Source organism: Onychomys torridus, chromosome 1, assembly GCF_903995425.1.
Source record: "Onychomys torridus chromosome 1, mOncTor1.1, whole genome shotgun sequence".
NCBI lineage: Eukaryota > Metazoa > Chordata > Mammalia > Rodentia > Cricetidae > Onychomys > Onychomys torridus.
In genome coordinates this window covers 39,941,760-39,969,666 of record NC_050443.1, presented here as the reverse complement: position 1 = coordinate 39,969,666, position 27,907 = coordinate 39,941,760, and the positions used below count along the sequence as shown (strand labels likewise).

The window sequence follows — 27,907 nt, the reverse complement described above, 5'->3', positions numbered from 1 at the left end:
CACTAGAGAGAATGTGCTGACAATGAGAATACCAAAGGGATACAGTGGGAGAAGAAGTTCACTGCATGGAGAAACGATTTGTAGCCAGACAGGACACTGAGCTCAGTAGAGCTCTCCCAATTCCCAGCACCTTCACAGTCATCCTTCTGTACACTGTGAATGTAGATGAATTTCTACAGTCTTATTAAATAAGAAACACAGAGCCAATTACAGAGGTATAAGCTGTAGAGATCAGAGCAATAGCTGCCAACCAACCTTAGCTCACTACATCACCGTAGCTTCCCAACAGAGCCTCTTCCTGTCTAACCTGTGCCTTTATTGCCTTCCTGTTTTGCCTTCTCATTGGCTTTAAAGCCAGCCACATCACTTCCTCATCACTGCCTGTCTATACAGGCCTCCAGGTCTCTACGGTTGGTACTGGGATTAAAGGCGTGTGTTACCACCACCTGACTTCTGTTTATGACTGGCTATGACCTCTGATCTCCAGGCAAACTTTATTTATTAACATACAAATAAAATATCACATTTCAGCACAAATAAAATATCATCACATGTGAATATGTATAACTTTGATTGGTTTAATAAATAACCTGACTGGTCAACAGCTGAACAGGATAGAGTTAGGCAGGAGAGCCAAACTGAGAATGATGGGAGGAAGAAGGATGGGGTCAGGAATCACCAGGAGATACTAAGGGAGCAGGAGATGAACGTGTCATGCTAATAAAGGTACCACCACGTAGCAGAGTGTAAATAAGGAATATGGGTTACCTTAAAATGTAAGAGCTAGCTGGTAATAATCCTGAACTATTGACCAAGCATTTACAATTAATATTAAGCCCCTGGATAGTGATTTGGAAAGCAGCTGCCAAGACACAGAAAAACTCCACCTATAAGTTTGCTTTTGATGTCATGCTGAGGAGAAGGCAACATTACTTCTGCTGATATGACTTTCAGGCTCTTCTAGGAACCATTTCAAAATATGACTGTCAAGCATGATAGTCATGGCAGTACCAATTCTACATCCCTCCTACATTGACCCCTGAAGGGGCTGCAGATGGACTGTCACTCAGTTATACTGCCCCTTCTTCCCAACCAAGAGGAAAGTCACACAGAAAGCCTTCCTTCTGCTGAGGGCTGCCCACATTCATCTCAGCGCAGCAGCCTGAGGTACAGTCATCATCTGGCAACAGGCTTGGAAGCCTCCCCAGCCACATTGCAGCATCAGACACAAAAGCTAGCAGCAAAAGTCAACAGAATATTCGACTCACCAAGGTCAAGATGAATGCCAGGGACAAAGGAATTGAGAAAGAACATGGAGAGAACAAATCCCAGCACCGTCAGGCACTTGACAAGCAGACTCCTGTCTGATATCCTGTGCTATGAGAGAGAGAAACACAACTCATTTGCTCAGTACAGTCTTTGGATTCTTGAAGTGTGTCTACAGTCCTGCATCATTTGAATCACTATAAGTATTTTCCTTTAAAAAAAAAAATAGAACATCAAAATCTTTGTGAAAACTAAATAAACTTTGACTATTCTGGGAGAGCATATACTGTAACATAGCAAGATACTAGCAAAAAATTGTAGAAACAGCAAATAAGATTCAGACACATGGGCTTTGAGACACATGCATTTCCCAAGGTGCCTATGTGCCCTGCTTTTCCCAGAGTTCCACTGTCCTTCCTGTAAGCAGTGCCCATGTGATGCTACATCTAAGAGTCATTACAAGATGTGGTTTTCAAGCATGGCATACATGACAGTACCAGCTGTACATGTCTTTATCATGCTTAAAGCATTCTTTAACTTCCATTATTCCAGCAAAAGGAATCCAGAGACCTTGAAATGCAGTTCTTGCCTCTCATTGGGAGGCAATCTACAAGTATTCCTACCCAGTCACTCGAGAGCGCAGAGAGGGCTGTGCCCCTGCAGAATGTTTATGACTTTCAGAGTCACAGGCAATGAGGATACTGTTTCTTATGAGTCCCTTGGAAGTGCTGTGCTCCATGGACAGTTCATCGCAGCAGGAAAATGAGCAGAAAGGAGAGTCAAAGCTCTGCCCAGAAGTCAAACCCATAATAGCAGGATACACACAACTCATATCTGTCCTGAACACTTCATCTCCTACATTACACCACAAAAACACATGACTTGCAAACTCTCTGGGTCAGGAGAGCTGGCGAGCAGAGGCTGGCTCAAAGTGTGGCCACCATGCCTTTCAGGGCACATTTGGAATGAATCTTCAGGGCATATAAAAAAAAGATAAGGCTTTCATTTCCTGACAAAATAATTCTGCCATTTTAGAGAATGGTTTTCTCTCATTAACATAGAAATCAATTATATCTCATGTAAAGCTATAGGAATAAAAAGAACAATGTTTTTCAAGCACTAACTGAACCTGAGGTAGCAGAAAGAAAAGAGAATTTTGAAGGGACCAACACACAGAAATGACAAAGGATGTATGTGGGCTGGTGTGATCAGAGCCCAGTGTGCACCTGCATCTGGATACGGCACCATGCCACACAGTGTTCTATAATTAGCTGTGTCAACTCAAAATGTTAATAAAATCTAAGAGGGAAAAAAAAATCACCCTTTCTACAGGCCATGGTTCAGAAGCCCTTGAGAAAAGAAGACAAAATACCTTTCTCTGTAGCTCTTGGATATTGGTCTCCCAATTTTTATCTTCCTGTGAAATTTGTCTGTAAGAGAAAAGGGACTCTCATTATTTCTGTGTTGCAGAAAGCTCACTGCTGCTTCATGAGATTAGCAAGGTGGCATTGACAGCTGTGGAAGCCTAGATGTTTTTGTGGATCCTGGCACAGTAGTATGAGGGCTTGGATTCCCATGACGACGACCAAGGAAATTAGGAAAGCTATTCACTCTGTATCCCCAAAGAAAAAGAACAAAAATCATGATCTGAAAGTTGGGAGAAGTTGTAAGAACAATTGTAAAAAAACAAATATCATAAAGAATACATGCCAGTGTGTGGGAATGACAGGGGCAATGGTGTGGTGTCTGTGGTGTTGCTCTGATGTTCTCCCACACAGTTTTGGTAAACTCTGTGTTAGTTATAGCACCTATTTCCACAAAATGCCAGATGAATAGCTGTCTTCCTGCTTGCTTGCAGAATAATAACAAGAAAAACAGCTATCCACATTCAGTATAATCGTATTTTTTCAGATTTTTAAAACATTTAAATGCACTTGGGTGTACACTGCATGCTCCACAACATGTGTGTAAGGTCAGGGAACACCTTGAGGAATCTGCTCTCTTTCCACTATATGGCTGCCTCAGCCTCAATGCCAAGCACCTTTACCTGCTAAGTCATCTTGACAACCCCAGGTACCCAAGTTTTTAAAGGTCAAACCCTGCAAATAAAATAACCTAAATACCAACCACCATGCAGGCTCATGAGACAAAGATGACTCTAGGGGTGTGGTAAGAGCCCCTCATAAAACCTGGTGAGTGGGCTGTTATGTTAGTTTACTTTTCTGTTGCTGTGATAAAACACAGGGACCAAGGTGGCCTATGGAAGAAAGAATTTATTTTGGCTCATGGTTCTGGATAGATAAGAGTCCATCATGATGGAGAAGCAGCCGGCATCTCAGGATGCTGAGAGCTCACTCATATCTTGAACTACAAGCACGAGGCAGAGACGATAGGTACTTAAAGGCCTCCCGAGTGGTGTATTCCCTCAAGCAAGGATCCACCTCCCAAAGCTTCCACAACCTTCCCAAGAGCACCACCAACTGGAAACCAAGTGTTCAAACCTATGGGCCTATGTGGGACATTCTCATTCAGACTGCCACAACTGTCATTCCAGCACTGGGAGGCTGTGGGAGGCTGGGGAAAGGCTCTGCCATCTGTTCAGTCAGGGCACACAGTGAGTTCCAGACCAGCCCAGGCCACACCAGGCCCTGTCTCAAATAATACAACAGAGCTGGGTGTGGCTCAGTTGGTAGGGCACTTGCTTAGCAAGCAGGAAGCCCTGGGTTCTATCCCAAGCACTTAATAAGCCAGGCATGGTAAATGCATCTCTATAATCCCAACACCCAAGAGTTCAGGATGATCAGGAGTTCAAAGCCATTCTTAGCTATACAGAGAGTCCAAGGCCATTTCAGGCTAGAAATCCTGTCTCAAAAAGAAAGTAATAATAGTAATAAGTATCTTGATGAAGCCAAGAATAGTGGTACATCCCTGTATTTCCTGTACTTGGGAAGTGAAGGCAGAAAGATCAAGAGTTCAAGGTCAACCTCTGCTACATAGTCATTCTGAGGACAGCCTGGGCTACATGAGACCCTGTCTCAAACAACAACAATATATCTAATAAGTTATGCAAAGACCCCAGTGTTGGCTCCAACCTCAGCAAATGCTCAGTGTTTGAAGCCGTTTCCAGCCAGGCTATTGCCATCTCTTGCCCCTGGAGAGGGGGCTCATACTGGTCTTCCTGGGAAGATAAATGCCACCTGTAGCAGCTGGCACTCAGTTTCTGGGCTTCCTTCCAGCAAGGAACTCAGGCTACATCTCCCCAAGATGGTACAGACATGATGAGCCTTTGTGTGTCTGCTGTAGATAGTGTATGTCCACTAGTGTCTCACAGCCCCTGTGAGCACCAACAGGGAGTGGTATATAGAGAGGCTATTTCTACCTCCTGGCAGGGGATGGACATGCTAGGGAGTCGCAATGTTGTCCACAAAGGCATCAATTGAATGGAAGGAGCCAAACAGGCCAGCAGGCTGTCATGAGCTTCACATGATGTGCACACTGTGATCTGTAGTTCAGGAAGGCTGAGGTCCACCAAGCTCACCCCACATCCAGGCATGGTCTGATATGGGTCAATGGCCAAGCCTGCTCTGGGCTGTAAGTACAGACTACACTGTTCTGTTGGCTGGAAGTCCTCCAGCCCTAGAGGAATGTTCTCAAGACCACCTCCTGGCTGAAGATGGGAAGACCCTGGAAGCCCACCATCTTCAGCTTCTGCTTCCAAAGGCTGACTTCAGAGCTGTAGTCCTGTTTCCTCTGTGGAGACTGAAAGGGTTTCTAGGGCTCACTCACTATCCAACAGACACATCGCCTCAGCCTCTACCTCCAGGGTCAAGAAGTCCCTCCTCTACCGATGTCACTCTTGGGAAGGGAAAGGCCCACCCCTCAAAAGTCAGAGTCCTTGGCCATTGTGGCCAAGGCAGCAAAGAAACCCCTATGCCCTCCGAGGACAGAGTTGCCAGGGCAGGTCCTTGTGGCTATGTCCCTCACAGGATGACCTTACACCCTCAGCCAAGTAGATCAAGAGCTCAGCACTGTCTCTCGTCACCATAGTGATTGGAGTAGCCGGAACAAAAGTCTCAAGTATTTTGTATCATAATTAGCTGTTTGGTAGATGTGAAATCTGCAGAGGGCCAACTGTACTTTCTGTGTTTCTGAATTTCTTTGTTTCCAAAAAGAGAACATTGTATCTTTAAAACTAATTTGAGAAAAGGTGAAGCAGGAAATGTAACTTGCTTCAGGGGTGATTTTATCTAAGGAGAAGCAGTTGTCACCACCGTGTGTGTGTGTGTGTGTGTGTGTGTGTGTGTGTGTGTGTGTGTGTACGCATGTATATGGTTTGAATGAAAATGGTCTCCATAGGTTCATAGGAAGTGGCATTATTTGAAAGGATTAGTACTTGTGGCCTTGTTGGAGTAGATGTGGCCTTGTTGGAGGAAGTGTGTCACTGGTGGTGTGGACTTTGAGGTTTCAAAATTTCAAACCAGGCCCAGTAAGTAGCTCACTCTCTCTTCCTGCTGCCTGCTGATCTAGATGTAGAACTCTCAGCTACTTTCCAGCATCATGTCTTCCTGCATACTGCCATACTTCCCACCATGACTATAATGGAATAAATCTCTGAACTGTAAGCCAGCCCCAATTAAATGTTTTCCTTAATAGGAGTTGCTGTGATCATGTTGTCTCTTCACAGCAATAGAACATTGACTAAGACTGTGTGTGACTCTGTGCATGTATGTGTGTGTGTGTGTGTGTGTGTGTGTGTGTATCCATAGGTACACATGAACATATATGCACACATATGTAGAAGCCAGTGGTCAAGTTGAGGTACCATTCCTCAGGAGCTACCTTGTTTATTAAAGTAGGATCTTTCAGTGGGACCTGGTACTTGTGCATTAGGATAAGATGTCTGGCCAGGGAGTCCCAGGGATCCTCCAGTCTCTACCTTTCAGAGTGATGGGATTACAGGCACACCCCACCACATCTGGCATTTTACATTAGTCCTGGGAATCCAATTCCTCATGTTTGTATGGCATATACTTTTATGGACTGAGTAATCTCCTTAGCTCCCAAATTTCCTTTGGATCTATACAGTCAGCTCACTTTTTCTGCTTCATTTTCTTCTACACTAACCATGGGAAACATGCTACATAGTGAAGAAGGTGACTTCAGTGTACACGCAAGTATCACCAATGAGCACTGAGGAGACTGGCCACACATCCAGCACAGCTCTAAAGGAAATCACAGCAGAAAGAGAAATAATTCTGAGAACAACACTTCAAAAATGTTAAAGTAAAACATGCAGAGCTATCACTTGGCTTAGACTGCATTCATTTCAATATGCTCCTCACAGAATATACACCTTGACAGACCGCTACCTTCCTCCACCTTCAGTTTCCTTATTTGTAAACAGCATGAGATGAGCTACACATCTTTACCTTTTTAAGTAATGATTTGACTGAATGTGAAAAACTTCTAATTCTTTAATTTTTCCATGCCAAGATTTGGTCTTGTGTCTTTAACACATGAGCAAGGAATGCTTGTTGAAATTGATCACCATGTCCCCAGAAGGCAACATGGAAGCTTCCTGTGGCTATATGTCTCCACCTGGTGGGATGAGGCTGGTTCGGAGCATGACATAGAGTCCTATGTCTCCATTCCTTTTCTATTGCTGGGATAGAACACCATAGCCAAGACACTTAGGAAAGGAAGAATTTATTTGGGCTTGCAGTTTCAGAGGGTTAAAAGTCCATCATGGCGGAGAATAGTGGCAGCAGGTCTGAGACATGCCAGTGGGAACAGCCAAGAGCTCACATCTCAAAACAAATTCAAGAAGCAGAGAGAGTTAACTCGAAATTGCATGAGTCTTCTGAAAACTCAAAGCTCATATCTTCTCTCCAAACCTCACTGGTCCTATAGAAATGCATGCCAATGGGCTAGAGGAACTCAAGGACATAGAATTTAAAAGAATAATCATAACTTAACTTCCTTAAAGAAGTCAAGGAGTTGAAAGAAGTCACACAGAGACAGCTCAGTGAAATTAAGGAGAAAGAATGTAAGGAGGATAAACACCTACAGACACCCAAGAAAACACAAATATAAGGCTGATGGAAATAACAAAGACAATGAAGGAGTTGGAAATGGAATTCAATATGGAAATAAAGGCAAGCCAAATTGAAGCCAGAACTGAAAAACCTACTAACCCATTTTAGCTTCACACATTGGCTTCTTTATGTGTGACTTGTGTTTTCTTTCCTAAGCTTTCAATACACTTCTGTTGTTATGTATACTCAGTGTTTTAACTATGATATATATGCCTTAGGGATTTTCTCTTCTGGTCTTGTCTATTTGATGTTCTGTGTGTGTCTTGCATCTGTATGTATATGCCTTTCCTCATTTCGGGCAAGTTTTTTTCTGTGATCTTGTTGCAGATCTGGTCTAACCTGGGCTTCTTCCTTGTTTATGCCTCTTATTCAAAGGGTTTCTCTCCCATGGTACTCCACATTTACTTTATGCTCTTCTCCTATAGTTTTAAAACATTAAACTCCTATAGTATTTAAAACATACTCCTTGCTTATCTGTTCTAGATTCTGTACTAAGGCTTACGTTTGAAACTGGAACAAATAAACAAGGGATATAACAACTTTCCCAAATTAAGGGAAGCCATACACATACAGATGCAAGAAGCACATAGATAATCAAATAGACAAGACCATAAAAGAAAATCCCCATGGCATATCATAGTTAAAACACTAAGGACATAAACATAAGTGTATTGAAAGATTAAGAAATAAAATACAAGTCACACATAAAGAAAAAAACTCAAATAACATATAAAAGAATTAAAATTGATTTCTCCATAGAAAATTTGAAACCCAGAGAGCCTGGAGCAAAGCATTATAAATTGTAAATGACTGTGAAAGACAGCCTGTAATGTACCTAACCAAAATGATCTGCAATAGTTGAAGGAAAAAGAAAAAAATTTCCACTATGTAAAGAGCCTAACACAATTCATATGCAACAAACCAAAAAAAAAAAAAAACCTATGAAGAGGACAAGTTGGCTAATGGCAGATGCACACCTCTCCTTCTGCTCCTCCGGATACAATACCCCAGTCTCATCCCCAGCTCTGAAGCAGAAAACATGCTGCTATCTCCCTTTCCTCTATGACCTCATCCACAATGAATCATGAAGTTCTTCTCCCTCTACTTTCCTTCCCCCTAAGCCATCCCATCATCACAGCCTCTTGCACCAGTAGGCACTCACCAGGATCACACCCGCTGAACAGGCCAGGGAAACAGGCAGGCCAACTGAAGACCCTTACCACTGCCTGCTCCCTCCTAATCCAGTCCCCCAGTCTCATCACTAGCTCTGAAACAGACTTCCTCCCCTACCCCTCTGCTGCCCACATCTCCTGTGGATCCCACAGAGCATCCATTCCTAGCCTCCCTTCCCCAGTCACTGCTTTGACACAGTCACCAGATTCCAGCAGGCACCCCCAGCTAAGCCACAAGCCATGCCTGCTGGAAAATTGGGTAGGCTGCCAGCAGATCTTCTCTTCTCTCTCTGTGCCCCAAGATCCAATCCCCCAGTCTCATCCCCAGCTCTGTAGAAGAACATCTATGGCAGCCTTCCCTGCCCACTCCCCCAACTCTCATTCCCATCTCCTCTGGATCCCACAGACCTTCTCCTCTGTCTTAGGGTTTCTATTGCTGCAAGGAAACACCATGACCAAAAAGCAAATTGGGGAGGAAAGGGTTTATTTGGCTTACACTTCCATATTGTTGTTCATTATTGAAGGAAGTTGGGTCAGGAACTCAAACATGGCAGGGACCTGGAGATAGGAGTTGATGTAGAGGCCATGGAGGGGTGCTGCTTATTGGCTTGCTTCCCCTGGCTTGCAGAGCCTGCTTTCTTATAGGACCCAAAACCACCAGCCCAGATATGGCACCACCCACTAAGGCTCGGGGCCTCCCTCATCAATCACTAACTAAGAAAATGCCTTACAGTCAGATCTTATGGAGGCATCATCTCAGTTGAGGTTCCCTCCTTTGAGATAACACTATTTGTGTGTCAAATTGATATAAGACTAGCCTCACACCCTCCCAACCTCCCTCTCTCTACTTGTTGCCTTATCCCAGCCCCCAGCTCCAGCAGGCACTCTCTGCTAACCCACAGATTGCTCCTGCCAGGGAAGCAGGTAGGCTGTCTGTAGACCTTCCTCCCTCCTCTGTTCATCTAGATCCAACCCCTCAATATCATCCCCAGTGCTATAGCAGACTTTGGTGTGACATCGCTTCACTGCCTTCCTCCATTCCAAGAAAAGGAAATGAGCAGATTCTTGTTGAGTACCCTCTCCTTCCCCTCCTGTGAATCCCTTCAGACCCTTAATAAATCCCCATGCCTAACTGTCAGCTCCCACTACCCAGAAACATCTTTACCTGAAACCCCTGTGTCCTAACTATCAGGTCCAAAGAAAATTTCCTACCACGCAACACACAGACATGAAATGCTCCAAAAATCCAGAGAGGGAACAGAGAGCAGGAAAAAAACACCCATCCAACAAAGACAAATCCAGAAATCAGCACCTAGACCTATAATCATCCCAAGCCCAGATGCCTAGACACTGGCATAAAAACACAGTTAACAGGCAAGGCAATGTGTCTCTACTAGAGACCAGCTCTCCCACTATAGCAGAACCTGAGTATTCCAACATAGCTGAAGCACAAGAAAAAGATGTTAAAACCGCACATATGAAGATAATAGAAGTCCTCAAAGAAGAAATTAATAAATGCTTTAAAGAAGTCCAGGAATACACAAACAGTGGAAGGAAAGGAATAAAACTGTTCATGACCTAAAAATGGAAATAGAATCAATAAAGAAAACCCAAACTGAGGGAAATCTGGAAATGAAAACTTTAAGAATTTGAACAGGAACTACAGAGGCAAGCTTCACCAACAGAAAGCAAAAGATGGAAGAAAGAATCTCAGGTAATGAGGACACATAGAAGAAGTAGATACATTAGACAAGGAAAATGTTAAACCTAAAAAACTGCTGACAAAAAACATCGAGGAAATCTGGGACACTATGAAAAGAACAAACCTAAAAAGTAGTAGAAATAAAGACAGGAGAATACCAGATCAAAAAACCAAAGAATGTTTTCAACAAAATCATAGAAGAAAATTTTCTAACCTAAAGAGGATACCTATAAAGATACAAAACACCAAATAGATTGGTCCAGAAAAGAAAGTTCCCTCAGCACATAATAACCAAAACACTAAATTACAGAATGAAGAAAAAATATTAAAAGCTGCAAGGGGAAAAAAAAAAAAACAAGTAACACATAAAGGCTGACTCATTAGAATTACACGTGATTTCTCAATGGAGATTCTAAATGTCAGAAAGAAAATCCTGGACAAATGTGCTGCAGACTCTAAGAGACCACAGATGCCATCCTAGGCTACTATATGCAACAAAACTTTCAATCACCATGGATGGAGATATTTCATAATACAGCCAAATTTAAACAATATCTATCTACAAATCCAGTCCTACAGAAGGTGGTAGAAGGAATCTAAGGAGGTTAGCTACACCCATTAAAGACAGAGAATAAGTAATTTAAGACCAGAAAAATTAAAAGAAGAGAAACACACACACACACACACACACACACACACACACACACATATACAAACACGTACACATATACTCTCACACACAACCAACAACACCAAACTGCAATCAAAAATCATTGGTCATTGATATATCTCAATATCAATTGTCTCAATTCCCGATAAAAAGAAACAGACTTACAAAACGGATGCAAAAACAGGATCCAACCTTCTGCTGCATCCAAGACACATACCCCAACATCAAGGATAAACATTTCCTCAGGGTAAAGGGTTGGAAAACAATGCTCCAAACAAATGGACTTAAGAAGTAAGCTGGATGCTGGGGCGGTGGTGGTGGTACATGCCTTTAATCCCAGCACTCGGGAGGCAAAGCCAGGCGGATCTCTGTGAGTTCAAGGCCAGCCTGGTCTACAGATGGAGATCCAGGACAGGCACCAAAACAACACAGAGAAACCTTGTCTCAAAAGAAAAAGAAGAAGCAGCAGCAAGCTGGTGGTGTAACAATTTCAATATCTAACAAAATGACTTCAAGCCAAAACTAATCAAAACAGGTAAGAAAGGACAAGCACGACAGGCTCATCAAAGGAAAAAAAATCCACCAATATGACAGTCCAATTCTTAACATCTATACCCACAAACACAAGGGCACCCATGTTTGTAAAAGAAATACTACTATAGCTTAAATCACATATCAACCCTCACACACTGATAGTGGGGAACTTCAATACCCAAATTTCACCAACAGACAGGTTATCCAGAAAAAGCTAAACAGAGAAATGCTGGAGCTAACAGACACCATGAACCAAATGGACCTAACAGATATTTTCAGAACATTTCACCCAAACACAAAAGAATGTACTTTCTTCTCTGCACCTCATGGAACTTCCTCCAAAACTGACCACATACTTGGACACAAAGCCAAGCCTCAATAAATACAAGAAAACTGAAATAACTCCTTGAATCCTATCAGAGCACCATGGATTAAATCTAGATATCAACAACAATAGAAATAAGGGAAAGTTTACAAACTCATGAAAATTAAACAACATTCTACTGAATGAAAAATGGGTCATGACATAAAAAAAGAAATAAAGTCTTCCTAGAATTCAAGGAAAATTAATACACAGCATATAAAAACTTATGGGATGCAATGAAAGTGGTTCTGAGAGGCAAGTTCATAGGACTAGTGCCTATATAAAACAAAATTTAAAAAAAAACTGGAGAGATCTCAAACTAGCAACTTAATAGCACATCTGAAAACTCTAGAACAAAAAGAAGCAAACACATTCAAGAGGAATAGATGTCAAGAAATAATCAAACTGAGGGCTGAAATCAATAAAATAGAAACAAAGAGAACAATACAAAGTATCAATGAAACAGAGTAGTTCTTTGAGAAAATCAACAATAGACAAACCATTATCCAAACTAACTAAAAAAAAATGTAGAGAGGATATCTAAATCAACAAAATTGGAAATGAAAAGGAGGACATAACAACAGACAATGAGGAAATCCAAAGGATCATTAGGTCATACTTCAAAACCTGTACTCCAGAAAACTGGAAAATCTAAAAGAAATGGACAACTTTCTTGATACATACAACTTAGCAAAGTTAAATTAAGATCAGATAAACAATTTAAATAGGTTGATAACCCCTAACAAAATAGAAGCAGTCGTTAAAAGTCTCCCTACTACAATCAAAACCAGGACCAGGTAGTTTCAGTGCAGAATTCTACCAGGCCTTTAAAAAAGAACTAATCCTAATACTCCTCAAACTATTCCACACAAGAGAAACAGAAGGAACATTGCCAAATTCATTTTATGAGGCCACAGTCACCCTGATACCCAAATCATACAAAAATTAAACAAAGAAAAATTATAGGCCAATTTCCCTCATGAACATAGATGCAAGATACTCAATAAAATACTTGAAGATAGAAGCCAAGAACACATCAAGATCATTGACCATGATCAAATAGGCTTCATCCTAGAGATGCAGGGATGATCCAACATATGAAAATCTATCATTGTAATCTGCCACATAAATAAACTGAAAGAAAAAAAACACATGATCATCTCATTAGATACTAAAAAAGCCTTTGACAAGAATCCAACATCCCTTCTTGATAAAAGTCTTGGATAAATCAGAGATACAAGAGATATACCTAAGCATAATAAGGGCAATATATAGCAACCCAGCAGCCAACATCAAAGAGAAAAACTCAAAGCAATCCCACTAAAATTGGAATAAGGTAAGGATGTCCCCTATCTCAATATCTATTCAATATAGTACTGGAAGTTCTAGCTAGAGTAATAAGACAACAAAAGGAGATCAAGGACATACAAATTGAAAAGGAAGAAGACAAAGTATTGCTATTTGCAGATGATATGAAAGTATATATAAGTGACCCCGAAAATTCTACCAGGGAACTTCTACAGCTGATAAACACCTTCAGCAAAGTGACTAGACACAAGATTAACTCATAAAAATCAGCAGCCCTCTTATATACAAATAATAAAAGGACTGAGAAAGAAATCAAGGAAACAACACCCTTCACAATAGCCACAAATAATATAAAATATCTTGGGGTAATGCTAACCAAGCAAATAAAAGACCTGTGTGACAAGAACTTCAAGTCTCTAAATAAATAAATTGGAAATGATATCAGAAGAGGGATAGATCTCCCATGCTTATGGATCAGTGGGGTTAACATAGGAAAAGTGGCCACCTTACCAAAAGCAATCTACAGATTCAATGCAATCCCCATCAAAATTCCAACACAATTCTTCACAGATCTTGAAAGGACAATTCTCAATTTAATATGGAAAAAAATGAAAACCCAGGATATCTAAAATAATCCAAAACAATAAAAGAACTCCTGGAGATCTCACCATTCCCAAGTTCAAGTTTTACAGAGCCATAGTAATAAAAACCACATGTATTGGAATCAAAACAGACACATTGATCAGTGGAATCTAATTGAAGACCCAAGCATAAATCCACACATCTATGGACACCTGTTTTTTTATAAAGAAACCAACAATACACAATGGAAAAAAGAAAACATCTTCAACAAATGGTGCCAGTCAAACTGGATGTTAGCATGTAGAAAATTCAATAGACCTATAATTATCACCCTGCACAAAACTCCAAGTGGATCAAAAACCTCAGCATAAAACCTGATATACTGAACCTGATAGAAGAGAAAGTAGGGAATAGCCTTGAACACATTGGCAAAGGAGAAGACTTCCTGAACAGAATACTGATAGCTCATGCACTAAGTTCAACAATTAATAAATGAGACCTTTTAAAACTGAGAAGCTTCTGTACGTCAAAGAAAATTGTCATTCAGAGAGTGGCAGCCTATAGAATGAGAAAAGATTTTTACCACCTCCAGATCCAATAGAGGACTGATACCCAAATATATAAAGAACTCAAGAAACCAGATATCAAAAATCAAGTAATTCAATTTAAAAAGGGGATACAGATCTTGTGGTGGTTTGAATAGGAATGGCCTTGATAGACTCATGTGTTTGAATGCTTGGCCATAGGGAGTGGCACTATTATGAGGTGTGGGCTTGTTGGAGGATGTGTGTCACTATGAAGTTGGGCTTTGAGGTCTTATATGCTCAGGTTATGCCCAGCATAGAACACAGTCTCCTTGCCTGTGAATCAAGATGTAGAACTCTCAGCTCCTTCTCCATGTCTGCCTGCATGCCACGATGTCCTGTGATGATGATAATGAACTAAACCTCTAAAACTGTGAACCAGCCCCAGTTAAATGTTTCCCATTATAAGAGTTGCCATGGTCATGATATCTAGTCACAGCAGTAGTACCCTAACTAAGACAGAAGTTGATACCAGAGACTAGGGTATTGCTTAACCATGCTTTTGTTTGGAGGAATATGGACTTTGGGAGTTTGTATTAAGAAAGCAGTGGAATTCATTAAGCACTGCTTAATGGGCCATACTAGTAGGAGCATAGAAAACAGTGGCACTAAGGGTCATTTGAACTGTGGGGGCCTGGCTCAAGAGGTTTCAGAGGATAATTTTAGTATGTTGCCTAGAGATCACTCTTGTGATATTTTGATGTGGCTGGTTTTAGCCCTTTTTCAAAGAGTCTGCCTGAGGCTGAAAGGATTTGGATTAATTCCTTTGGCAGACAACCTCTCAAAACAGCCTAATATTGATTCTCTAGTTGGTTATTAGTGTTCACTCTTGTGAAGATTTACAGTGAAATGGAGCAAGCAAAATAAGTAAAAACACAAAACGTACAGATTGAAAAAAGGGGCACCAGGAAGTAGAATGGAGCTAAATTCTATATTCAAGGAGATAAGCAGATTAAGAAATGGAATAATGGGGATGGAGACCCTAGGCGAAGACCCCACCTAGCTTAGCTTCCAACTTGTGAAAAGGATTTTAAGAAAAGCTTAGGGTTAGGGGGGGGGGGGGCACACCTTTAATCTCAGCACTCAGAAGGCAGAGGCTGGAAGATCTCTGAGTTTGAAGCCAGCCTGCTCTACAAATCCAGTTTCAGGATAGCCAAGCTTAGACAGTTAAGGAAAGCATTTAAAACTAAAGGTTGGTGAAGATGTAATTGAACGAGGGGGGCCATGTCCAGCCCCAGCAATCAGCAGAACTTAGCAGCTTCGGCCATGTGGTTCTGGCTTTAGAGTTAAGGATAGAAGAAAGGGGCTATGGAATTTGCCCCTGCGACTAAGGAAAGCCACTGAGGCCTATCATATGTCAGGGGTGACCCTGAATGGAGGCCTAGAGAGGCCATTATGTGAAGCTGTAATGTTGAAGCCTGGATTGCCTTGGAGAATCCAAGATGTTAGAGATGCCAAAGTCTTGGGATACCTGCTGAGGAAAGCCGCTAATAGGGAGTGGAACCAGCCCAAGAGAAAGAAGTGTGTTGTAGCCAACAAAGCTGAAAGGAGTTGGAGATCAGAAGAATGCCTTGACATCCAACATGGAGATGCAGAGTTTGGAGTTTTTTCTGCTGGTTTTTGGTCTTGCTTTGGTCCAGTATTTCCTCACTATGCTCCCTTCCCTGCATTTCAGAATGGTAATGTATATCCTGTGCCATTATATGTTGGGAGTATGTGATCTGCTTTTTTATTTTGATCTTACAGGAAATTACAGTTAAGAGATTGCATAAATCTCAAAAGAGACTTTGAACTTTGGACTTTTAAACAAGTTTGAGACTGTTATAGACTATGGGAACTTTTGAAATTGGACTGAATGAATTTTTTGCATTATTTTATGACTATCAGCCTATGGGACCAAGGAGTGGAATGTGGTGGTTTGAATAGAAATGACCCCCATAAACTTGTGTGTTTGGATGCTTGGCAATAGGGAGTAGCACTATTAGTATGTGGCCCTGTAGGAATAGATATGGCCTTGTTAGAGGAAGTTTGTCAGTGTGGAGGTGAGCTTTAAGGTCTTATATGCTCAAGCTATGCCCAGTGTAACACACAGTCTACTTCTGCTGCCTAGAGATCAAGATGTAGAACTCTCAGCTCCTTCTCCAGCACCATGTCTGGCTGCATGCTGCCATGCCTCTTACCATGACAATAATGAACTAAACCTCTGAAACTGTGAGCCAGTAAATGTTTCCCTTTATAAGAGTTGCTGTGCCTTGAGGCAGGGAGAGGGGCTTGGACCTGCCTCTACTGAATGTACCAGGCTTTGCTGACTCCCTTCTTATAGAAGGGAATGGGGGTAGATGGGTGGGGGAAGACTGGAGGGGTGGAAGGAGGAAAGAGGGGGATCTGTGATTGGTATGTAAAATGAATAATAAAATTTCTTAATTAAAAAAAAAGTTGCTGTGGTCATGGTGTCTCTTCACAGCAACAAAAACCCTAACTAAGCAGATCTAAACAGAGAATTCTCAAAAGGGAAATCTGAAATGGCTGAGAAATACTTAAGGAAATGTTCAACACCCTTAGCCATCAGGAAACTGCAAATCAAAACTACTTTGAGATCCATCTAATACCTGTCAGAATGGCTAAGATCAATAACACAAGTGACAGCTCATGCTGGCAAAGATATGGAATAAGGGGAACACTCCTCCATTGCTGGTGGGGGTGCAAACTTGTATAGCCACTATGGAAATCAATGTGGTGATCCCTCAGAAAGTTGGGAATCAATCTATCTCAAGATCCAGCTATACCATTCTTGGGCATATACCCAAAAGATGTTTCATCCTACTACAAGGACACTTGTTCAACCATGTTCTTTGTTGCTCTATTCAAAATAGCCAGAAATTGGAAACAACCTAGATGTCCTCAACAGAATAAATAAAGAAAATGTGCTATGTTTACACAAGGGACTATTATTACACAGCTATTTTAAAAAATTACATCATGAAATTTGTAGGCAAATGGATGAAACCAGAAAAAATCATCCTAGGTGAGGAAATCCAGACCCAGAAAGATAAATCTGGTATGTACTCACTTATATGCAAACATTAGCCATTAAATAAATGACAAGAAACCTACAATCCATCGACCCAGAGAGACTGAATATGTAAGAAGGAACTAGGGGGACACATGGACTCCCTGAAAGTGGGAAACAGAATAGAATCTATGGGTGGACTGGAGACAGGTCAGGGGGAACAGGAATGAGAGGATAAGATGGGGAAGGGAAGGAGAGCTGGGGTTGAGGCAGAGAATTCAGGGAGAAATAGCTGGAATTGAGGGGCATTTAAGGAATGGAAACCTAGTACACTGGAAACTTTTTAAAATATATGAAGGTGATCCTAATGAGATCTCCTAATAATGGGAGAGGTGGGAATCCCAGCTGCCCATCTCTTTTCACTAAACAAGGATTCCAATACTGGGACTAGATTGCATTCAATTGAGTTGTTGGCCAAGGGGGTCTCATGAAAATCCTCAAACAACCAAGGCTATTGCTAAGACAATGAGTTGCTTTCCACAGACTTACAGCAAGGTCCTATTGCTGAGAACAACACACACACACACACACACACACACACACACACACACACACACACCTCATTGAACATGGAGAAGCTGAGCTGGTGCCTTCATGGAACCTTCACCCCTACATTCTATTCCCTTGGTGTAGAAAGGTATTCTGCAGTCTACCAAAAAAGAAATGCAAATACCAACAAGTCACAACCTTTGACCTACAATCTGTCCTGTCTGCAAGATATACTAAGGCAATGGTGGCACAGAACTTTTGGGAGTAGCCAACCAATGTCTGACTTGACTTAAGGCCCATTCCACGAGACGGAACCCATACCTGACACTGCTAGAGTGATCAAGAACCAGAGGCTAGGACAGCCCAGAGACCCAAGATTAGTGCCTTATTCAGTCATCATCAGAGAAGCTTCCTCCTACAGCACACAGGAACAGATGCAGAGAGCCACAGCCAGATATTACATAGAAAGAGAAAGTCCTTGGAACACACAGCTCTAAATGGGATGTCTTCATCAAATCTCTCCCCTCAGAGTAGAGGAAACCCTGAATAGGAGGTGGAAAGAGTGTAAAAGCCAGAGGGGACAGAGGACATCAGGGGGACAATGCCCTCTGATTCAGCTGAGCAAGACTCGTATGAACTCAACAGAGACTAGAGCAGCAAGCACAGGGTTGAACTAGGTCTGCCTCAGGTCCTCTGTGTGCATATTATAGCTTTCAACATGGTATTTTTGCAGGACTCCTGAGTGTATAAACAAGTGGGTCTCTGATTCTTGTGCCTGCTCTTAGGGTTCTTTTCCTCCTGTTGGGTTGCCTGGTCCAACCTCAATGTGATATTTTTTGTTTCAGTTTACTATATTTTATTTTAGCATGTTTGGTTGTTATCTCTTAGAGGCCTGTTCTTTTTTATTTTTTTTTATTCATGTCACATACCAATCATAGATTCCCTCCCTCAGACTTCCTCTCCCTCTCCCCTCTTCTCTCCCCCACCCTTTCTCCCCTCCTCCAAGAGGCCTGTTCTTTTCTAATAAAAGACAGAAAGGAAATGGATCTGGAGGAGAGGTGGTGAAGAACTTGGATGAGCAAAGGGAAGGAAAACTGTAATCAGGATATAATGTATGAGAACAGAATCTATTTTCAATTAAGAAAAATCCTAGATGAAAATATAGGAAGCAATGTTCAGAGCTAACCACAAAAAATCAACAACACAGTGGTCAGAATTGATACACCTATTATAACAGTATTTTAAATATCAAGGGCCTCAATTATCCAATCAAAAGCTATAAGATGACTGAATGGATCAAGAATGGATAAGATGACTGAGCCCAGCTGCCTCGAGGTATGTACAGGCGGAAGCTGCCCCAGGCCAGGCAGAAGACACTCAGACCCACCCTCCACCTCGCAGAGTGGGCAGGCAGGGTGGACAGGTAGGGCAGGCAGGTGGGTGCCACTATGACGAACAAGTATGTGATGGTGAGAAGGGAGAGATAGAGACGGAGCAGTGTATGCACTGTGGAGAGCTATGGAACTGAAGATGTGATGGCAGTGAGGACCAAGCAGATGTGAGTGGCCTACACTGCCATCTCAGCCCATGGTGATAGACAGATCCATGCTGCTGCCAAGGGCTCTGTGTCTAGGGCAGAGGTCCTGCTCCAGCCGGGGTCTGTGCTGAAGTCTGTGACCAGTGTTATCACCAAAAGCCATGCAGATGTCCATGGTCTGGGCTGCTGCCTGAAGCCATGGGGGTGCCCATGGGCCATGCTGCCCCTCAAGGGCCATGTTGATGTGGGTAGCCTGCACTGCCGCCTGGGACCAGGTTAGTGTCCGTGGTCCAGGATGCCTCGGAGGACCTTGTCTGGGTCTGTGGTCCTATTGCAGCCAGGGACCATGTTCATGGTCTGTGCTGTTGCCAGAAAACATGTGGAAGCTGGTGATTCCATGTTCCTGCTGACTATAAAGAGCAAGGAAGCTACTTTTGCAGTGATATCCATCTCAACTGCAGACACACAGTTGAGAAAAAAGGACATGGAAGGTTTCTGTGACAACCCCTAATCCCCTAGTCTCCCCCACCCCAAATGTAACAGCCTAGATAGGCTATAAACCATGGAAGAGAACCCTTTAAAAGTGTGATGTGATGCTGAAGTTGGCTCTCCATAATTGATGGCTTCTGGCACAGGTGCTGAAGGGGAATGATTCAGCTCTATTTATGGGGCTGGTGACTGGGAGTTCGACCATGCTCCAGTGAGTATACAGATAACACAAATTAGACTTCTTTTTTAATTTCCACTTTCATTTTTGGGATTTTCTTTGGGGGGACAGTTACAAGGGTGGGTGCAGACATAGAAGGACTGAGAGATGAATGTAACTGGGGTGCATGATGTGAAATTCCCAAAGAATCAATAAAAAATATTTATCATAAAAAGAAAAGAAAAGAAACAAAATCCATCTATCTGTTCTCTAAAAGAAACACATTTGAGCTTTATAGAGGCACCACCTAAAAGTATGGAAAAACATCCCCTAATCTAATGGAACCAGGAAGCAAGCAGGTAGGCTGTTCTAATACCTGACAAAATAGACTTCAAACTAAAACTAATCAAAAGAGATAATGAGGGATCCATCATTCTAATCAAGGGGACAGTTAACCAAGAAGACTTTACTATCCTAATATATGTACAACAAAATCTGATACGCATATATTATTTCATAAAAATAATATTAAAACTTCATCTTAAAAATTAATAATGATAATAATAATGTCTTACTGGATTTAAAGACACAGACTAAAATCAACCCATTAATAGTAGGTGATTTCAACACCCCTCTTTCCTCAAGAGACAAATATAAACAGAAACATCAGAATTAATTAACATCATACATCCAATGGGCTTAACAGCTTCCTATAGAATATCTTACCTAACTATCAAAGAATAAACATTCTACTAAACAGCCAGGCAGTGGTGGCACACACCTTTAACCCCAATACTTGGAAGGCAGAGCCAGGCAGATCCTGTGAGTTTGAGGCCAGTTCTGGTCTACAGAGTGAGTTCAAGGACAGGAACCAAAACTACACAAAGAAACCCTGTCTCGAAAAACATTTAAAAAAAAATGGAAAAACAAGAACAAACCAAATACAAACCCAGCCAACAAACAAATAATAATAAATCAGAGCAGAAATCAATGAATAACAAAGAAAATGATAGACAGAATCAATGAATCTAAGAGTTAGTTCTTTGAGAAGATAAACAAGATTGATAAACCCTTGGTCCAACTAGTCAATAAAAGAAGTAGGGGAGGAGAGGACCCAAATTAACAGAATCAGAAATAAGGAAGGAAACATCGCAAAAGACACCAAAGAAGTTCAGAATATTATAAGGGACTATTTTAAAACCTGTACTTAATTAAGCTGGAAAACATAAAAGAAATAGGTGAATTTCTAGATTCACACTAACCATACAAATTAAACCAAGAAGTCAACAACCTAAACAGTTCATAACAAATGAGGAGATTGATGGGTTTACCACAGAATTCTACTAGACTTTCAATAATCTACATCCAATCCTTCTTAAACTATTTTTAAAAATATAGACAGTGAGCACAACCCTTTCTTCTAAGCCAGTGTCATTCTGAAAACAAAACCAGGTAAAAAAAAAAAACAACCAAACAAGAAAACTATAGTTAAATATTCCTAATGAGAATGCACTTTAAAATGCTCAATAAAATACTTGCAAATAGAATACAAATATACTTCAAAAAGATTATACAGCATGACCAAGTTATCGTTCTCCCTGAAATGCAGGGATGATTCAACACTCACAAGTCTATAAATGCAACAAACCACATAAGTGGACTTAAATGTAAAAATCACATGATCAATTCAATAAATATAGAAAAGGCCTTAAAAATTCAAAACACCTTCATGATAAGAGTCCTAGAGACTGTAAGGCTAGAGAGCACATTCTTCAACATAATAATATCTATATATGAGAGACCCATAGCCAAATTCACCCTAAATTAAGAAAAGCTTGAAGCAACCCCACTGAACTCAGGAGTGAGTCAGGGGTGTACACTATCCCCACTCCCTCTCAACTTACTCCAGTACTAACTCAAGCAGTAAGATGAGAGAAGGAAACTAAAGGGATTTAAGTAGGAAAATTATAAGTCAAACTATTTCTATTTACAGAAAACATTATACTATACATTACAGAGTTCAGAAATTCTATCAGAAATCTTCTAGAAATAATAAACAAATTTATCTATGTGTCAGAATATGGAATAAATTTGTAGAAATTAATAATAGCTTTCAATATAGCAGCAACAAACATACAGAGAAAGAGATCATGAACACACTCCTATTCACAATAGCCCTCCCCAAAATAAAATATTTAGGAATAAACCTAAACAAGGATATGAAGAACTCCTTCACTGAAAGAGAAAGCGATAGAAGAAGATGTAAGAAAAAGGCACCTCAGGCTCATGGACTGATAGAATTAACACTGTAAAAATGACCATTTTAACAAAAGCCATTTATAAGTTAAATACAATTCCAATCAAAATTCCTATCTTATTCATCACAGAGATATAAAAAGCTATCCTAAAATTCACATGGAACCACAAAAGACCCCCAGAGAGCCAAACAATCCTGAACAAAATGAATAATGCTGGAAGAATTGCCATTACAGATCTTAAGATACATTACTGAGCCATTATAATCAAAACAATATGGTACTGGAACCAAATCAGCCATGAAATCAATGGAACAAAATCACAAGAGCCAAGCATGAATACATGTAACTACAGCCATCTAATACTTGACAAATATGCCAAAAACATATGCTGGAGATAATATCCTAAAAACTTGTGCTGGGAAAATGGGATGTCCAAATGCAGCAGAATAAAATTAGACCTGTGTCTATCACCCAGTACAAAAACTAACTCAAAATGGATCAGAGTCCTAGACATGAAACCTGAAAGACTGGAACTGCCAGAAGAAAACATAGGTAGTATCCTACATGATATAAGCATAGGAAAGGACTTCCTGAACAAGACTCCATTTCCCCCAAGAACTGAGACCACAATTGACAAAAAGGTTCTGCACAGCTAAAGAAACAACCCAGTGAAGAGGAAGTTCACATAATGGGAGAGACTATTTGTCAGCTGCACATATGACAGAGGATTAATATCCAGAATATATGACAAACTCAAAAAGCAAAGAATATTCAAAAAGAGAGTTCAAAAGAAGGGAAATATGGCTGAGAAGTTTCTAAAAAGAGAGAGAAGTGTTTGTAGTATTTAGCAATTAGGGAAATGAAAATCAAAACATCTCTGAGATTTCATCTTATTCCAGTAAGAAGGGCAAAGAGTAACAAAACCAACAACAACAAAGGATGGAGGGAATGTGGGGAGAACGGAGCCCTCATTTACTGTCAGTGGGACTGCAAACCAGGGCAGCCACTATGGAAATAGGTGTGGAGAATCCTCAAAAAGCTAAAAATGAATTCACCGTTTGATCCGTTTGTACCAACCCTTGGCATATGCCCAAAGGACTCAGTATCCTACTCCACAGGTACTTGCTCAGCCATGCTCATTGATGCTCTAGTCATAATAGCTAGGAAATGGAAACAACCAAAATATCCTGCAACTGACAAATGGATAACAAAACACAGTACATATACACTGTGGAATTCTATTCAGCTGTAAAAATAAAATGATGAAATTTGAAGGTAAATGGAAAGAACTAGAAAAGATCATCTTGAGTGAGGTAATTGAGATCCAGAAAGACAAATACATGTTCTCGCTCACCTGAGGCTCCTAGCTCTAAATCTTCAAACGTTGACTATATACATCCTTGAGTAACTGTCGAAACTAGGAATGCAAAATGGAAGCATTGCCTGGGTAGGGCATTGGGGGAGCAATAGAGAGGGAAATACCAGGGTGCAAGTGATTTAAGCACAGAAATGGGAAAGGGGAGCTCTAACAAGGAAGCAGGGAAAGATAAATACAGAAGAAGGGGAATGTGGGTAAAATACAATTAGTATGTCTGGAAAATCATAAGCAATCATATTATTAACTATCTACCTTTAAAAACACTACAATCCATGTCAGTCTGTATAAATATGCATAGTTTAAATGAAATTACCTCATCTTGGCTGACAATGCTTTCTCAAGAGTCAAAGACCACTAAACAAAAACCCAACACCAACTGTGATAAACCGTTTTTTGGAGCTGTTGGTCAGAGTTGTCCAAGAAATGCCCAAAACATTACATGTTATCACTCTTATGCTTGGTTCCCCCAAGAAGAGGAAAATAAGTCCCTAGAGCTGAAGACACTATGCAGTTCACAATCAGGGCTCAGAGGCCTCTGAGATGGAACTGACATGAATGCTCCTTGAGGACTAGCTTTCAGAAGGCACCATGAATGCTTCCAAAGGAGGGAGGCAACCAACAGTTCTACCCAGCTGTGACGCTGCCTGTAAATGACGGCAATGACCAGCATGGCGTGATAACCCTCATAGTGGCACACAGACCTTGGCAATAACCAAAAGTTCTCTAATTGAACTTCAAACCTGCTCTACAAGAGGGAAATCATGCTGGTACTGGAAATATCACCAATTACCAAGAGCTAGTGAAGTCAATGGATGTTGGAGGAGAACCTGCAAACCACCACTTCACTAAATTAGCATAATCCCTAACTACATTCAAAATTGTGTCTTTAGATCTACAGACAAATGTAGTGCTCATACCTCATCAAGGAAATTTCTCTGTGCAACAGACACTGACCATAACAGAGAAAGACAACCCATCAAAATTCAGGAATCTGTGGAACCCAGTCCCAGCTGACACGTCTACAAAACAATTCTTGTACCCAGAGGGCATTGCAGAAGAAGGGGTGGAAACACTGTAAGAGCCAGAGGATCAGGGACTTTGCTATGAGGCTGTGTCTTCTAGTAAAAGCAGAAGAAACACCCGAAGAGTCTCACCAACGTGACTGCCTAAACATGAGCAGAACAAGGACACAATAGGCATGCCTACGTGGACAAGTGAAAGACATAAAGAACTACAGGCAACCAAGGAATGCTGAGAATAGAAAAACAGTCTTCTCCAAGGAAGCACAAACCAACTGATTACCCAATACCAAATAGTCATCTATGAAAACACGTATGCAATGAACATTATACAGATTGAGTAGGTTACACTTAGGAATATGTTTGTATATACATATATGCATGTGGCTAAAATTAATAAAAATAAGCCAAGAATTTTTAAAGATAGTGAGGAAGGGTACATGGGAGGGTTTGGAGGGTGGAAAGGGAAAGAAGAAATGATGTATTTATTTCATAAAGTTTATTTATTTTTATTTTTTGGCATTGGTGGTTTCCATGCATGTATGTCTATGTGAGGGTATAAGATCCCCTGGAGCTAGAGTCACAGACTGTAATGAGCTGCCATGTGGATGCTGGGAATTGAACCCATGTCCTCTGGAAGAACAGACAATGCTCTTAACTGCTTGAGCCATCTCTCCAGCCCCTACATGTATTTATATTATAATCTCAAGGGCTGGAGAGATGGCTCAGCTCTTAAAGGCTAGGTTCACAAATATTATATTTTGATAATATAATATCAAAAATTATTTATACACACACACACATATATAAAGATTGTGGGATTTTTTAAAGTTATACTATGTTTTATGTTGTAATAATAACATGAGATATTGGAAATAAACAGGGAAAGGTTATGGTTTAACAGCGATGTGTTTGTGTGTCAAATTGACAAGGGGGATCAATTATGCTAGTCAGTGTTCTCCAGTTTGACGCAAATGAGAGCCATTTGAGATGATGACTCCTTCAGTGAAAACATGCCTCCTCCAGATTGCCTGTAGGCAAGACTGCAGGGCATCTTCTTGATTAATGATTGATATGGGAATGTCACCTCATTGTGAGGAGTATCACCCTGGAAGGCAGTTCTGGGTTGTACAAAAACAAGCTGAGTGAACAAGAGAGCAAACCAGTAAACATCCCTCCATGGACTCACTTTCACTTTCTGCCTTGGGCACCTGCCCTGACTTCTCTCGGTGATGTATAAGCTGTGCAATGAACTACCCCTTTCCTCCTCAACTTGCTTGGAGGCACGGTGTTTGTTACAGCAATAGGAAGAAAACTAGGACAGACTGTACGCCCAAATAAACCCTTCCTTCTGTAAGTTGCTACAGTGTTTAATCATAGCAACAGAAAATTAAGTTTTGATCAAAAATCTTTTTAACTCACTTGGGTATCATGACTTTTGAGTGCAGTGGAATATGTTCCTCACACAATGCCACCATTAAGCACAACCTGTAAGGAGCCCCTGGTGTACATCCAAGTAGGATCGTGCAGTACCTGTGGAAAGAATGCAACCTTTGGGCCAGCAGGTGCTCCAGGGCCAGCACTTTCTCCAGCAACAGGCCACGCACAGCTGTCTCCTCACGGCTGGCTGGATTGATGCGCTGCGCAGTCAAACGCCAGACATGAATCTCATGCTTCAATTCTGTGCAGAAATAAGGGCATGACACTGAGTCTCTCCCACCCTCAGACGCCAGCGAATGCCACCACTACTCACCATGCACCAACAATGTGCAGCCATGTCCCACCTAGCACAGGCTTTTTACAACAAGAGCTATGAGGGTGGAACCAGATGACAGAGCTGAACTCTGAAGGTCATCATGGGAGCAAGAAAAGCCATTTCAACCCTGCCTGAAGAAGAAAGTCCTTTCTCAAACAATATCTTTTTTAATTCATTTATTAACTTATTATTGTTGTGCTTTTGCTTGAGCAATGTCTTAACCCTAGCTCATTCTCACTGGCCCTGCATTCAGCCAAAATCTGAACATTGCTGCTGTGGTTTTAATACAGTTTGCCATAGTTTCTCGGCTGTTTAGCTAAAATCAAGTGTATCTGGCTTGTCCTCTCCAAACTATGTGCCATGTTGTGATGCAGCAAAGAAGTCTCACCAGGTGTTGAAACCATGTCCATGGACTTTCTGTCTCCTGGACAGGAAGCTGTTATAAATGAGCCTCTAACTTTTAGCTTGCTCAGGCTGTGGTAGTTATAGCAACACAAATGAACTCAGCCAATTGCCCGGGATTTGAATGGTTTCAGAAACAGTTCTTGAATAATAGCAGAATGGGTGTGCTTCTCAGGCAGCCGTGCATGGCACCTCTAGAGGGCATCTGGTAAGAAAATGGGAGGGAGGAAAGCATTCCCTCCCTATCCCCCATGACTTCATATGTCACACATGAGAGACAAGGAATCAGCTGGTGAAATGCTGGCCGGAAAGGAGCAAACAGCATTTTCAATCATCATTGAATTCAGACACCTCCTGATAGAACAGGAGAGAGATGGTTTACCATCCACTGCTTTCTAAGATAGTAAAATATTTTATGAGGTTTATTTACATTTAACCTCTATTTTACAGTTTGAATATATACACATGGAAAAGGCCAAGATTGCAGGTTAAAAGCAAGCCAGCCTTTATCACTGCTCAGGAGACTCAGACTGAAGTGGCCGGAGAGCAGCTTACTGGACAAGTTGGAGGTAGCTGTGGACAGCCATTGCTCCTAAGCATGCAGCATCCCAAGAGCAAATACCTTCCTGGTGATCCTATGGGAGAGTGGACCCCTCTTGCTCACAGAGCGTCCCCTGGAGCTGGGGGAGAATACTACAATAAAGAGTCTGCAGCTTGGAAAGATGCTCATACCCACCAACGATCTCACTAGGCTCTTTGTTGTAAAGCTTTTTGTTCCAGTACAGGAGTCTGAGGAGTGGAACGGAGACCAGGAGAATGAAGCAAATCCCAAGGAACATGTGTGCTGTGAAACCAGCAAAGTCCAGGCCCTGGAAGAGCAAAGCAGCGGCACATGATGTGTTGGCCTTCGGGAGGGCTGAGGCAGGGTATGAACTGGAAACAACGGGGCTCTGGTGACCTTGGACAAGAGTCCTGCAGCCAAACGCTGATGCTTAGTAAGTCTGAAATTGTTGTTGTTTGGTTTGGTTTGGTTTTTGCCAGACAGGGTATAGCCTTGGCTGTCCTAGAACTCGAT

General features: G+C 41.3%; 1 protein-coding gene across 3 annotated transcripts in view; it reads right to left on the bottom strand.

The window, feature by feature from the left end:
• Positions 1–27,907, bottom strand: part of Oca2 (OCA2 melanosomal transmembrane protein) — a 291,349-nt gene that overhangs the window by 170,819 nt on the left and 92,623 nt on the right. For all 3 annotated transcript variants that reach the window (XM_036194928.1, XM_036194947.1, XM_036194936.1), the window contains 4 exons: positions 27,569–27,701; positions 26,208–26,355; positions 2,639–2,696; positions 1,269–1,377 (listed from right to left, as the gene is read on the bottom strand). In XM_036194928.1, the coding sequence (XP_036050821.1) occupies positions 1,269–1,377; positions 2,639–2,696; positions 26,208–26,355; positions 27,569–27,701 (448 nt within the window). The remainder of the gene's footprint in view (positions 1–1,268; positions 1,378–2,638; positions 2,697–26,207; positions 26,356–27,568; positions 27,702–27,907) is intronic.